Source organism: Erinaceus europaeus, chromosome 7 (assembly GCF_950295315.1).
Source record: "Erinaceus europaeus chromosome 7, mEriEur2.1, whole genome shotgun sequence".
Classification (NCBI taxonomy): Eukaryota; Metazoa; Chordata; class Mammalia; order Eulipotyphla; family Erinaceidae; genus Erinaceus; species Erinaceus europaeus.
In genome coordinates this window covers 114,384,208-114,399,536 of record NC_080168.1, presented here as the reverse complement: position 1 = coordinate 114,399,536, position 15,329 = coordinate 114,384,208, and the positions used below count along the sequence as shown (strand labels likewise).

Here is a 15,329-nt window from a genome sequence, read left to right as displayed (position 1 = left end):
TTAACCCGGAGCGCCACCACCCAATCTTTCCCCCACCCCCAAGAGTCTATTTCTATTTCTCCCTTGCCTCAGTTTCTCTCTGTATCCCAAGTAAAGAGGGGAGAGAAAGACAGCCTTAGGTGTATGCTCTTCCCTAATTTCCCCTGCCTCTACAGACCAAGTTTCATGCCTTTTGGTGGCTATGATGCCTCTTCTTCTTTTTTTTTTTTTTTTAATATTTATTTATTTATTCATATGTTCCCTTTTGTTGCCCTTGTTGTTTTATTGTTGTAGTCGTTGTTGTTACTGATGTCATCATCATTGGACAGGACAGAGAAATGGAGAGAAGAAGGGAAGGCAGAGGGAGAGAGAAAGATAGACACCTGCAGACCTGCTGCACCGCTTGTGAAGCGACTCCCCTGCAGGTGGGGAGCCGGAGGCTCAAATGGGATCCTTGCTGGTCCTTGTGCTTTGCGCCACCTGCGCTTAACCCGCTTTGCTACCGCCTGACTCCCATGATGCCTCTTCTTGAGACTGCATGACATTAATTAATTAATAAGATTGGGGCCTGGGAGCTTTCAGACTTTAAATAAATCAGTCAAACCTCTAGTTATATGCTGAGAGTTGAGACAAGTAGTTTTATCTTAAAGCATTATATATACTTTGCTTGATGTAAAAATTCTTTAAAAATTTTTAATCTTTATTATTATTGGACACAGAGAGAGACCTACAGCCCTGCTTCAACGCTCGTGAAGCTTTACCCCTGCAGGTGGGGGTCAGGGGCTTGAACCTCTGGGTCCTTGTGCATTGTAATGTGTACACTTAACCAGGTGCTCCACCACCTCCCCCCCCCCCATGTAAAAATTCTTTATTGTGGGGGCCTGGCAGGTTATATGTGAGGACCTACACAAAGATCCTGGTTTGAGCCCCCGGCTCCCCACCTCCAGGTGGGCTGCTTAACAAGCAGTGAAGCAAGTCTGCAAGTATCTGTCTCCTCTATCTTCCCCTCCCCTCAGGATTTCTGTCTGTCCTATCCAATTTATAAAAAAAGGAAAAAATGGCTGCCAGGGGCAGTGGATTCTTAGTGCAGGCACTGAGCCCCTGCCATAACAAAATATTGAACAGATAGTTGTAGAACTAAGTTAACCCGTATCTGCAACCTGAGGATTACTGCTATAGCTTACAATGGAGGGTCTAGGGAAACAGAACTCTGGTGGTGGGAACAATGCGAAGTTATACCCGTTATCTTGTAATTTTGTAAATCAATATTAAATCATAGTAAAATTTATGAAAATTAAATTACAAAAATTCCTTCACTTGGAAGATAGCATAATGGTTATGTTTTCATGCCTACTGCTCCTATTTCCCAGGTTCAAATTCCTGCGCTTACATAAATCTTAACAGTAATATATCTAGGATATTACAGGAACTGTAGTTTTACAACCTGACACTATTATATACAGCAGAAAACACTTTTAAGCTGAACCTAATATGTTTTTCTGCTATTATGAGGACATATTTATCTTTTTTTCTTCTCTATTTTGTGTTTCTTCTAGTATGAAGCCTCATTTTAGGTCCAGTGGATCAGAGCACACAACAGAGGGTTCTGTGTTGTTGGGGGATGGACCCTTAAACAGATCTGGTTCCCGAAACTTTCCAGCTGAACGACATAACCCTACAGTAACAGGTCATCAGGACCAAAGCTATCTTCCAAAAGAAACTCCCACTTTGCAAATGGAGCAGAATGGGGACTATGGCAGGGGCAGGTAAGCAACTAGGATACGTGTGAAGATAAGCTGTGGGAAAATCTCTAGGGGGCTCAGTAGTGACACACCCTACAGAGCACACATCATATGTATGGACACCGGTGTCTCTGTCTTCCCCCTCCCCCTCTCGATTTCTCTGTGGAAAAGAGAAAAAAAAAAAAAAGCCACCAGTAGTCACAGATTTATCAAGCTCTAACAGTAACCATGATGGTAGTGAAAAACAAATACAATGATTCTTTTCATCCTCTTCTGGTGTGCCACCGCCAGGCCCCAAGAAAGTCCTTGATTTGTATTTGAAGGGTATAATCTAATTTTTTTTTTTGCTTTAATTAGTGTGATTGCAACTTGATTTGTTTTCATAATAAGGGTTTACTTAAAATTTTTTTTTGGACTATATATGTAAGGTGAGAGGGAACCACAGCAAATAATAATGGAGGTTTAATTATAAGTGTAAGTACTTAAAACAGACATCTATGTTTGACAGAATGTTTATATTTAAAGAAATGTAGCAGTTCTTCTTATAAACATACTTTTTTTGTTGCCTTTGTTAAAAGGAGAACTCTCTTCAGAGGTCGAAGACGTCGAGATGATGACAGGATCCCAGTGAGTATATATATCTTTTTTCCTTTGATGCTATGGTGTTTACCTGGGTCTTTTCTGGAATTTTTTTTCCTTTTTTCCCTCCAGAGTTATTGCTGGGGCTCAGTGCCTGCACTACAAATCCAGTGCTCCTGGCGGTTATCCCCCCCGCCCCCGTGCCCTTGTTGTTTATCATTGCAGTTATTGCTGTTGTTATTGGTGTCATCGTTGGATAGGACAAAGAAATTGAGAGAGGAGAGGAAGATGCGGGGCGGGGATGGGGAGCGCAGAGGAACACCTGCAGACCTGCTTCACCACTTGTGAAGCGACCCCCCTGCAGGTGGGAGCCAGGGGCTCGAACAGGGACCCTCATGCAGGTCCTTGTGCTTGCACCATGTGCACTAGCCTGGTGCGCTACTATCTGGCCCCCTTTTCCCGGACTTTTGTTTTATTGATTATAACATTTGTCAGAGAAAGAGAGCTTCTGATTGACCCTTTACCCGCCATCCTTTACCACATACATAGTTACTTAAAAGAAAAAACATGAATCTCTAAAACACTAATATTTACTTGATTTAAGAAATCAAAATCTTGGGTTGGAAATACTTCATAATGTTTATGCAAAAGACTCATGCCTGAGGCTTCAAGGTTCCAGGTTCAACCCCCCAGTACCACCATAAGCAAAAGCCGAACAATGCTTTGGTGCCTCTCTTTCTCCCTTCCCCTCTCCCTCTCTTTGAGTAAAATTAAATTAAAAAAAATTAATTCAAAATAACGAAAATATTCCATGAAAAATTAACTTATTTAACTTATTACAGGACATTTAAAATATTTTAGTCTTTTTATAAATAGTGCTATTACAAATGGTATAGTAATACCCACCTTATATAATAACTGAGCAAAAGTCCCTCATGATGGAATTATTTTTATCAAATAGTTCATAATAGCGGTTGTGTTTGATGTTCATTCTTACAAATAGTGACTATAAAAGCCCCTGATTGATGGGGCCAGACAGTGGCACACCAGGTTAAGTGCACATAGCACCAAGACCCGCACAAGGATCCCAGTTTGCTGAGGAGGTTGCTTCACAAGTGGTGAAGCAGGTCTGTAGGTTGCCTTCTCTCCCCTCTCAATTTCTCTCTCTGTCCTATCAAATAAAATGGGAAAACATGGCCTCCAGGAGCAGTGGATTTGTAATGCTGGCACTGAGCCCCAGGGATAACGGTGGAGGCTAAATAAATAAATGTCTCTGATCGAATAACCTGGTGCACTAAATCATGTTAGTATATTGTGTTGGGGTTTCTACTAATTAATAAATATCTGAAACTTGAGGGGAATCTGTATGATCAATAAACACTGATGAACAATCTCAACTGACATGGGAAGTTAAGAACTTAAGGCTCTCTGTGTTGGCTGTCTTTTTTTCCTCTTCTACCTTCCTTTTTAACTCCACGGTACAGAATTAGAGAATGAGCGAGTTGTGTGACTTGTATTATGGTTTGTGTCTTCTAGAGACCCCACCCTTCAATAGTTGAAGCAAAGACTCCAACACCAAAGTTTGACTTACTAGCCTCAAATTTTCCTCCTTTGCCTGGAAGTTCATCAAAAACGCCAGGTGAACTTGTTTTGGACAGTAGAATGTCTGATGTTGTTAAAGGTGTCTACAAAGAAAAGGTAAGCAGTGAATTGTCTTTTTTTCTTTTAACCACATGCATAGTCTTATTTTTTTTCTTAAATTAGTGCTTGTACTTATTGTACATTTCTACCATAGTTTCAATATACGGACATTTCAACATACTTTGAGTATCATTTTTTGTGCCTGTCAGTATGGCAGAACTGATTAATATAGATTGATTAGAAAGTCAAGTGCCAATGATGAAGCAATGACGTAAATCAGTTCTAAACTAGGTTGGCAAAATCAGTCTGTCAAATTAAGTGGTAAAGCAGTGTTAAAACATTGGAGTCTCAAGCATGAGGTCCCGAGTTCAATCCCCAGTAGCACATGTACCAGAGTGGTGTCTGGTTCTTTCTCTCTCCTATCTTTCTCACTAATAAATAAATAAATTCTAAAGAGAGAGAGAGAGAGGAAGTATGTATTGTAAGGTTAATGTGTTTGAGTGAAGGCATTTCATATGCTCAATCCTTGTGGCCACCAATTTCCAATTTTGCCATTTATTTATTTGACAGAGACAGCAATTGAGAGGGAGAGGGAGGAGAAAGATACCTGCAGCTCTGCTCCATAGCTTGTGAAGTTTCCCCTACTGCAAGTAGAGACCAGGGCCTTAAACTTAGGTACACATGCACTCAGCCCGGTGCCCCGCTGCCTGATTCCTCCCCTCATCGCCCACCTTAAAAAAAAATTCACACATTTGACATACTTTCACATGAATGTGTAGTGGCATTAGAGACTAGCGGCTTGAGCATGGCTCCTTGAGCATAGCGATGTGTGTACTCAACCAGGCAGACCACCACTGCCTTGTTTGTTTGTTTGTGAGAGACAGGATAGGAAGAGTGACAGAAAGAGAACCAGACATCACTGATACAAATGCTGCTGGAACCTCATGTTTGAAACTCGAACAGTCACTTTACCCACTGTGCCACCACCCAGACTGTGTCTGACTTTTTAACTATTATTATTATTATTATTGGATAGAGACAGAGAGAAATCAGGAAGAAGGGGAAGATAGAGAGGGAGACAGACAGACAGACACCTGCAACCCTGCTTCACCACTCACAAAGCTTTCCCGCTGCAGGGGGGACTAGGGGCTTGAGCCCAGGTCCTTGCACACTGTGATATGTATGCTTAACAAGATAAGCCACCGCCGGACCCCCCCTTTTTTCAAATCACCTTACTGTTAAGATGGCTTCTCATTTTTTAATTTGCATTTCCCTAATACAGTAATGCTGGCAAGCATCTTTTCATGTACTTACTGTCTATTTGTATACCTCTGGAAAACTAAGTGTAATATAATTTTTAAATGTTTTTATTTTTTATTTATTTATTTATTAAATGTTTTTATTTTTTTAATTTCTCTATTGGGGAATTAATGGTTTACATTTGACAGCCTGTACATGTGTAACATTATCACATTCCCGGTCTTCCATATAACAATACAGCCCCCACTAGGGCCTCTGTCGTGCTTTTCGGATTTGTACAAACCCCCCCCCCCCCCCCCAGAGTCTTTTACTTTGGTGCAATGCACCAACTCCAGTTCAGGTTCTACTGGTGTTTTCTCTTCTGATCTTGTTTTTCAGCTTCTGCCTGAGAGTGAGATCATCCTATATTCATCTTTCTGTTTCTGATTGATTGCACTTAACATGATTTTTTTCAAGGTCCATCCCAGATCGGCTGAAAATGGTGAAGTCACCATTTTTAATAGCTGAGTAGTATTCCATTGTGTATATAGACCACAGCTTGCTCAGCCACTGATCTGATGTTGGACACCTGGGCTTTGGCTATTACAAATTGTGCTGCTAAGAACATATTTACACATAAAATCTTTTTGGATGGGTGTGTTGGGTTCCTTAGGATATATCCCCAGGAGATGAATTGCAGGATCATAGGGTAGGTCCATTTCTAGCCTTCTGAGAGTTCTCCAGACTGTTCTCCACAGAGGTTGGACCATTTTACATTCCCACCAGCAGTGCAGGAGGGTTCCTTTGACCCCACAACCTCTCCAGCATTTGTTGCTGCTACCCTTTCTGATGTCTGACATTCTCACATGAGTGAAGTGGTATCTCATTGTTGTCTTTATTTGCATTTCTCTGACAAAGACTTAGAATATTTTTTTCATGTGTTGGCCTTTTGAATCTCTTCTGTGGTGAATGTTTTGTCATGTACTCTCCCCATTTTTGGATGGGCTTATTTGTTTTCTTGTTGAGTTTAGCAAGCTCTTTATATATTTTGGTTATTAGCCTCTTGTCTGATGTATGGCATGTAAAGATCTTCTCCCATTCTGTGAGGGGTCTCTTGGTTTGGGTAGTGGTTTCTTTTGATGTGCAGAAGCTTTTTAATTTGATGTAGTCCCATAGATTTATGCTTGTCTTAATCTTTGTAATTGGATTTGTTTCATTGAATTTGCAATATTTTCCTCTAAGTATCTGATAGTTTCTGGTCTAACATCCAAGTCCATGATCCACTTGGAATCTACTTTTGTATTTGGTGAAATATAGTGGTTCAGTTTCATTCTTCTGTATGTTTCAACCCATTTTTTTGAAAATGTTTTTTATACTTTAAGGATAACGAAGAGTTAAGAGTTACTTGCCCGGTGCCTGCAGAGGATGAACAGACAGACTGCACATCTGCCCAGCAGCTCAGTATGAGTGCCAACCCTCCTTGTACAGCTGAGCTTCCTCCCTTAAGGTACAAGTTTCAGTACAGAAAAACTTCTCCATTGAGATTCTTTTCCCTTGTGATTATTCACTCAGCTGTTTCTCTGAACTGTATACTTAGTCTAATATGACGCTTTCCCCCCTCCATAGCACAACTCAGCAAGAAAAGGATCTTATAGTAGAGGATTCTACTGTTCAAAAGGATGCCATCAACCAGACAGCTATACCAGTTTCTTCCCTAAGTACTACAAAGCCATCAAGGGCAAATACTACTTCACCATGTAGTGGTAACATCAATGCCGTTGTAGCTGTGGCCCTACAGGTAACTTGATAAGTTTACTTTATGTGGGAAAATTAGTGAGGAGTTCTTTTTCCATAAACTGCTAGAGCAGAGTCACTTGGAGGAGAGCCCAAATTGGGGCTAAAGGAGGCGAGAGAAATCACTGAAGAAATGGAAATTTTAGCCATGTGAAGAAATTGCTCTTCATTCTGTTTCTTTTGATTGTCTTTTTCTGATCACATTATAATTCAGTCAATCTTCTCTTCTCCTGTTTATGATGAAGGTACCATCTTTCGGCTAGTATTGGTAACTTGATACTCATAGTAATATTACATAATAATTATCAAATCTGAGCAGGGGTAGATAGTATAACGGTTATGCAAAGAGACTGTCATGCCTGAAGCTTCAAAGTCCCAAGTTCAATCTCCTGCACCACCATAAGCCAGAGCTGTACAGTGCTCTGGTTTAAAATAGTAATAATTAGCAAATCTAAAAAATACGTATTTAGTATTGAGAAACATAGGAGAAGAGAAACAGTATGTGATAGTACCACTGTATCACCTGTGGCAGAGTTACTTTTTTTTTTACACATACCAGAGCACTGCTCAGCTCTGCCTTATGGTGGTGGGGGGGGGGTTGAACCTGGGAGTTTGGAGCCTCAGGCATGAGAGTCTGTTTGCATAACATTATGCTATCTACTTTCCACTCATAGAGTTACCTTTATAGTTAGGAAAATGCAGAGAAACAGTGGGAGTGAGTTGGGGGTAGGGGTGGCGGCAGGTGAAAACAGACCCATAATTTTATACATTAAAAACAATTTTGGGAGTCGGGCGGTTAGGGTTAGGGTTAGGGTTAAGAGCACGTGACCCAAAGTGCAAGGACCAGCATAAGGATCCTGGTTCGATCCCTTGACTCCCCACCTGCAGGGGAGTTGCTTCACAAGCGGTGAAGCAGGTCTGCAGGTGTCTATCTTTCTCTCCCCCTCTCTGTCTTCCCCTCCTCTCTCCATTTCTCTTTGTCCTATCCAACATTGATGACATAACAATAATAATAACTACAACAATAAGACAAGGGCCACAAAAGGGAATAAATAAATAAATAATTTAAAATAAATAGTTTTATCTTGGTTTGGCAAAATAGCTCATCTGGAATGTATCTCATTTGCGATAAACTTGACAATGGTTTGACTCCAACCCCTGCCTGGAAAGAATCTTTGATATTATGCTATGTCTGTTTATTTTTCCATCTGTCTATTCTGTGTACCTGAAAATTTTGTCCTGCAGCAGTGAAACTTCAGTGATCACACAAAAAAAGTCTTTGTCATTTAGTTATATGGTAGTAGTAGTATAACAGTAGCTGCTGTCTACTGCCTCCTATGCGCTAGTCCGAAGACTGTTTTCTTCAATGCTTTGTGCCGTGTTCAAAACACTCTTACTAATGTACTACTGGGTTTTAGCCAATCTGCTGAGATTCTGGTGGAGGCACTCCCTGGGTTGTTTTAGTCAGGGATGAGAATGGAGTCACTTTATATTTTACTGTATGGATGTACTATTACTAATTCATCTGTCTGACTGTACTTACTTTGTTTTTTGGTTGTTTTTTTTCTTTTTTTTGTTAGCATGGCTACAAGTTTTTTTTTTTTTAAAGATTATATTTATTAATGAGAAACATAGGAGGAGAGAGAGAGAGAGAACCAGGCATCACCCTGGCACATGTGCTACTGGGGATTTAACTCAAGACCTCATGCTTGAGAGTCCTGATGCTTTATCCACTGCGCCACCTCCCGGAGCACAAGTGGAAGTTTGTAATTTTTTTCCCCTACTGCCTGTGTTATCACTGGTACTTGATCATTACTCCTGGTAGCCTTGTTTTGTTATATGTTGACAGAAGACAGTAAAAGCACTAAAGCTTCCTTCAATACAGTAGGGGCTGGGTTGGAATCCAGGTCATGCATGATTGAAAGAGACCACAATATGAAGCTTCATTCATTGCATTTGAGCCTGCATCAAGCACTTGGTAGAACAGTGCACTACCTATATGAGCTATTCTGCTGCCCTCCTCCCCTTTCCTTTGATGATAGGAATAGGGAGAAGGAAAGAGAAAGAACTGTAGCACTGCTTTACTGCTTGTGAAGCTTCACCCGTGTACAGGTGGGAACTCTGGGCTTGAACCCAGGTCTTCCTTCGTGCATGTTGCTGTTGCACTTTACCAGGCACACCACCACTTAGCCCCAGAAGTTTGTGCCTTTTAAAAAATTTTTTCTTTATTATGTTTATTTTCCCTTTTGTTGCCCTTGTTGTTTTTATTGTTGCTGTTGTTATTGATGTTGTTGGATAGGACAGAGAGAAATGGAGAGAGGAGGGGAAGACAGAGAGGGGGAGAGAAAGACAGACACCTGCAGACCTGCTTCACCACTTGTGAAGCGACTCCCCTGCAGGTGGGGAGCTGGGGCCTCAAACTGGGATCCTTATTCCGGTCCCGGTCCTGGTGCTTTGCGCCACATGCGCATAACCTGCCGCGCTACCGCCCACCTCCTGCACCTTTTGTTTTAACGGCTGTACTAATAGAGGCTGGGTGGCTGGGTGGTGGCGAATTGGTTGCGCACACGTGCTAATGTGCAAGGACCCAGGTTTAAGCCCCTGATCTTCACCTGCAGGGGGGGAAGCTTGCAGGTTGTGAGACAGTGTTGCAGGTGTGTGACTTTTTTTTTTTTTTAAATAAAAGCTGGTTTTAAAAATATTTTTTGTTTGATTTATTTTAATGAGAGAAAAAGATACAGAGAGACCAGAGCACTGTACCGCCTTGGCTTATGGTGGTGGATTGAACCTGGGACTTTGGAGCCTCATGTGACAGTCTTCTTGCATAACCATTATGCTATCCCCTAGCTAGACATCTGCTGTTCTTCTTCTTATAAGATAGTGCTGTAAATTAAATCTTACAGTCGAGTAGACCTTTGGAAAAAAATTACTCAAGGCTATGATAATAAAAGACTGAATATCTCCTTCTAGGTGGGTCTTCCCTTGTATTGGTCCATGTCCTCAGACTTTTTACATAACCATTAAGCTCTCTCTCCTGACCAACTTGCTGATTTTCTTATGGTAATCACTGTTCTTGTACTTAATTATTTAAAGACTGGACCATGCCATAAGGACCAGGGTGGGAATGAGTACCATAACTTTTTTTTTTAAATCTTCAAAGGAACCTCGAAAATTAAGTTACGCTGAAGTGTGCCAGAAACCCCCTAAAGAGCCATCTCCAGTTCTGGTGCAGCCACTACGAGAACTTCGCTCCAATGTAGTGTCTCCCACCAAAAATGAAGAGAATGGAGCCCCTGAAAAGTCCATCGAGAAACCACACGAGAAGCCAGAAACAAGGGCTAGTAAGGACTATTCTGGCGTTCGAGGCAATACCATTCCCAGGGGAGCAACTGGAAAAATCAGGGAACAGAGACGTCAGTTTGGCCATAGGGCTGTACCTCAGGGAGCAACTCGACGTAACGGCAAAGAGCAGTATGTGCCACCCAGATCACCAAAGTAAAACACAAACACAAACAAAAACTATTCAAAACTTCTCTTCTTCCCATTAAACTTGAGCCGTGGCTATATTGAACTATTTCAGAGGGCGAGTATGGGTCAGACAGCAAAGGAACAGGAGAAAGTAAGTCCTCAAAGCGCTATGGATTTTGGAGTAGTGAGCAGTCGGAGCCCAAAATTCATCTCTAAAGTGATTTAAAATGCTGGAGGATTCTAATCAGTATAAATATATATATATGTATGCATATATAAAATATAATTTTTCTATTTTTGTTTTTGATTTTAATTTGCAGAAATCTGCCTGGAATCAATTTTGAGGGTTCAGATTTAGCTTTGGGAAAAACATACTATACATCCTTCAGTATAGGAGATGAGGGAGTGAGAGAAAATATTTTTTGAAGAAGCATTTCTGTAAAATTAGAAATTACTTTTTTTTAATCTATTTAAAGTTTGGCTTGGAGAATGCCCTCTCTGCTTATATGGCCTTGAGTTGCAAAGCAGATCAGTGGCGGGGGTGCCTGTTGTGGTGTGAGTGTGTGCAGGAGTGATTGAAGCCAAAACTGTTGTCATGTTAGTAAATGATTTGAAAACTGAATGTAATACTTGAGTAGATTTTTTTTTTTTCAGTTTGAAATTTAGACTGTCTTTTTGACTTTACTAATATTTCATTCAACAAGTTGTTAAACTCTGATTGTACTTGGGGATGTGACTGACTACCAATCATTTTGAAACTCAAGGAAAGGATGGGAGCTATTTAAAAGAAATGGAAATTTGACTTAGTTCTGAGTGGGTAAGTCAGGTGGACTTTAGAGGTTTGAACTACCCTGTGATTGTTTTCCCCGTAAATTAGGGAGCTTTTTCCCCCTCTTTTCTGTATGTTCTGTCACTACTCCAAAGCAAATTAACCAACCGCCTACAGAACTGTGTGTTTCTAACTGCTTTGACCAGTCATCTTAAATCATATAACTGTTCTAAATTCCTGGATTGAACGTCAAAGTATTTTACTCTTCTATTCATGTATTTAATAAATTTTTAGGTCCCAGAATGATAGGGCAAACTGACCTTACATTAATTTATTTGTGTTACTGTTGAAGATGATGCATTGTATAGAAGTAAAATGAAAAAAAATTGAAGGCTTAATTTTGGGACAACTTTTTGCAGTGTATTTATCACCTTTCCCTTCTCAAAAAAGTTTGGCATTCATTGAAACAGAACTGCAAGTCAGGACATTTTTTGAGTTAAGGTGAGAAAGGCAGTTGAAAAAATGTAATGCATAAATTTCTTCGTGAATAAAGTTGTAGCTCTCATATTAAATAGACAAGTTTACATGCTGATGTTTAGAAAACGGCGAAAATACTACAAACCATGTTGCATTAATGCATTCTACGTCATGCCATTTTCAGAGTTCTATGTAAGGTGGAGTTTTGTTTTCTTTTCCGGGATGGTTTGTAATAGTAATAACTGTCCCTTATGTTAGTAAATTACATGTGTACAAATTGAAACTGTAAATTGTGAACACTGGAAAGCACCATTGTGACATAGAGTAAACATCTTAGTAATATATTAAATCGAATGTAAATGGAAGTTAAAATTACATTACTGTGAAACTCATCTTCCAACTCTAAGTTAAGCTTTGGAGATCTGTATTAGTTGATAAGTGTTCAGAGCTTTGAAAACACTGCACATTTTCTGTACAAGCCAGAATTGTTTTTTTGTAACTTTTTCCGCTTGGCAATTGCTTTTGATTTGGTGAATTGATAACATGGTATAATATATTTAAGCAGTTTGAAACTATTCATTTCTACACTATTTTTCAAAATTATCTATTAGATGAAACATACAATAAAACTACCTGTGCAAAAAAGGTATTAATTATCATTGGCTACATCTGTGATAAAAAGTGCTCACTTTGGTTTACTTAGATTCTATTGGTGGAAACGATAAACACTTTGAGTATTAACACTGTGAATGCATTGGATTTAAGAGAATAAACATTTTATAAAAATTGGTCAGGATTATAAACGTTATTGCACTTAAAGAAACAACTTATATTTTTTGTCAGTATGTCACCAAAGTTGACTTGTTTTACTTCTTTGTTACTAATTGTTGGCCCGCCCGCCCAACTTCTAAAACTTAAATGTTCTTATTGAAATGCTGACAATGTTTTTGAAGAATGCAAGTGTATTCTTGCTTTTCCCCATGTTACTGAACATAGAAAATTAATGGAAACCATGATTGCTTTTAGTTTCTTGTAGTGTTTTTAATTTAATTTGTCTCATTCCAGCTATCTTGGGATATATAGGAAAGAATAAATTTGTGTGTATATATATATATAATATATATATCCACAGTATGTATTTAGCATTTATTTTATTACAGCAGATTGAAGGTTTGTATCTAAATGATGCCCAAGATTTGTATGAGACCATTGACGAAATTACTCAGTTACTGTTACTGAATTGAACAAAGAGTTGGGCACTCATTATAGTTCAGCTATTTATTTGATTCTCTAGAAAGAGGAGTTTAAATGTCAGAAAATAAGTCATCTTTATGACTTCACGTTTCCTTGGGTTGTTGAGGCTAAAAGTATATATAATGACTGAATGTTTGGTACAGCATCTGCCATATTTCTTACTGCGTGAAGAGGAAAAAGAGTCACACAAGGTCATCACTTTTCACTTCATGGAGAAGGTACACAGAGATATTGCAAAACCTACCTGTTAATATCCTGGCATCTAAGACTTAATTTATGACACCCAGAGCCTTTATTTAACCTGAGAAATTTCCTTTTTGTTAACAAACTCTGGCATTCAGAAGAGTTATCAGTCTAGTTTTTTTTGTTTGTTTTGTTTAGCTGGAGTTTGGATGAATTTTAAGTAGTATGGGTTTATTGTTTTTATCTATTGTGCATGTGATCAGATTACATGCAAATCTTTGCTTTTACTTTTGCTTCCTAAAATAAGGTAGCTTGAATATACCACATTCCTTTTTCTTTTTCAATAAGCCAGGTTGACTTTGCAAAAGGCTGAATGATGGAATATTAGCATGCTCACTCATTAAAAGAACAAGGGTGTTGCTGTACTAGAAAATAGTATTTAAAACGCCAGTGCACACTTTCTCTAGCTCTGTTAGGTATGGTCTGAATATTTAGTCTCATGGCTTCAGTGTCCACTGGTTTTACTTTGACACAGTTGAGCAGTTAAATATTTTGTGTTGGCCATATATTTGATTATATTTTAAAAGTATCCATTTTGCTTGATTTTACAGAAAAGGTAAAATTCAGACAGCATAATCATTTTGAAGCTTTTTTTTTTTTTAGCTACAACATGATTTTCTAATTTTTTATATACCTTACAATTCATTGACCATTAATTTTTAAGCTTTTTGGTGTATGCTAATTTAGCTAGTTTTAGTTTTCACACACAAAAAAATTCAGTGGCTGAGAGGAAATTTAAAGAAATTAATCTGCTTTCATGTTGAAAGGGAATACTCTAAAAAATTGTTAAATAATTCCTGAAAGTACAGCTCAGATGTCAGCAGGCTGTGTATACAAGTTGTTTTATTTTTAGTTTTGCAGCACAAAATACTGGTTAGCAAATATAATGAAATGTCCACATCAACATTGACCTCCTCCCCCTGCTCCTGATAGAGGTGTCCCTTGAGTGATAGCTCATGGATGTTTGGGGCTGGGAGTCAGAACCAGTTACCTGGCTTCTATTCTGTCCATTGCTCAGGTTTTGTTCCTCTTGTCAAAACTGCTGCCCTCAACCCAGCCCGCAGCCAGTGGTGTGACACATGCTCATGCATATTCTGTTAAACCGCGTACATTCTTGTATTTGTATTTTTGTTTTCAACATTGCCAAGGTGCTATGGGAAATTAAAATAACACAAAATTAGAAAAAAAAATAAAATCAATTAAAAAGCAGTATTGGTTTCCTTTTCTCCGGGTGGCTTGTGTCTAATAACTACTGTGATTTTAATTTTTTTCCACCACATTCCAGCAGTAGTCAGCTGTTTTGGGGGGAGGGTATGGGAAAAACAGGCTTATTTATGGGGGCCAGTACACAGCTCTGGCGCATGCAGTGCTGGGACCGGACTTGGGGCCTCTTGCATATGAGCCCTGCTTTCTACCCTCTGAGCTACTTCCCCAACCACTGGTCTCAGCTTTTTTAGGAAAAGAAAAAAAACAGATTTCATATTTTTACTTTAGATTTATTTCACAAGAGAGAGAGAAACATCACTCCAGCATATGTGGCCTAGAGATCACATTCGGGACCTCATAGCTTACCTGCCAAGCCAATCTGCTCTGCTCAGCTTTTTTGTTTTATATGTTTGTGGGGACGCAATGTGGTGTTTCTCTTTTGAAGAGACAATGAAGCAGAGAGAGATCAAGCAAAATACCGAAGCTTCCTTAAGTGCCACGTGAGTCAGGCTCAAACCTGGGTCTCATGCCAGCCAAAGCAGCACACTACCAAGTAGGCTACTTTGCTGGCCCGATTGTTACTTTAAAGATGAAATACCAGAGGGCCAGGTAGGGGGCAGCTGGTAAAGCATACACGTTATAGTGCACAAAGACCTGGGGTCAAGCCCCTGGTCCCCACCTGCAAAGCAAAAGCTTCTGGAGTGGTGAAGCAGGGCTGCAGGTGTCTTTCTTCTCCTATATCCCTCTTCTCTCTCTATTCAATAAAAAAAGATGCAACGCCAGGGCAGGTTCTCTTGTGTGCTGTGTTGCTATACACATGTCCTAGGTTTGAACTGGGCCCCACGACACTGGAGAAAGCTTTGGTGCTGTGGTCTTTATTCTGTCTCTAAATAAAATGAGAACAGAAGATTCAGCTTTGTAACTAAGGTTTTCGCTTG

The 15,329-nt window shown here is 39.5% G+C and overlaps 1 protein-coding gene across 10 annotated transcripts in view; it reads left to right on the top strand.

The window, feature by feature from the left end:
• LARP4 (La ribonucleoprotein 4) overlaps positions 1-14,394 on the top strand; it is a 66,591-nt gene extending 52,197 nt beyond the window's left edge. For all 10 annotated transcript variants that reach the window (XM_060195379.1, XM_060195377.1, XM_060195378.1 and 7 more), the window contains 6 exons: positions 1,536-1,745; positions 2,300-2,348; positions 3,837-3,998; positions 6,563-6,687; positions 6,807-6,978; positions 10,135-14,394. In XM_060195379.1, coding sequence (XP_060051362.1) covers positions 1,536-1,745; positions 2,300-2,348; positions 3,837-3,998; positions 6,563-6,687; positions 6,807-6,978; positions 10,135-10,473 — 1,057 coding nt within the window. In that variant the 3' untranslated portion in view covers positions 10,474-14,394. The remainder of the gene's footprint in view (positions 1-1,535; positions 1,746-2,299; positions 2,349-3,836; positions 3,999-6,562; positions 6,688-6,806; positions 6,979-10,134) is intronic.
• Positions 14,395-15,329: the final 935 nt, after the last annotated feature.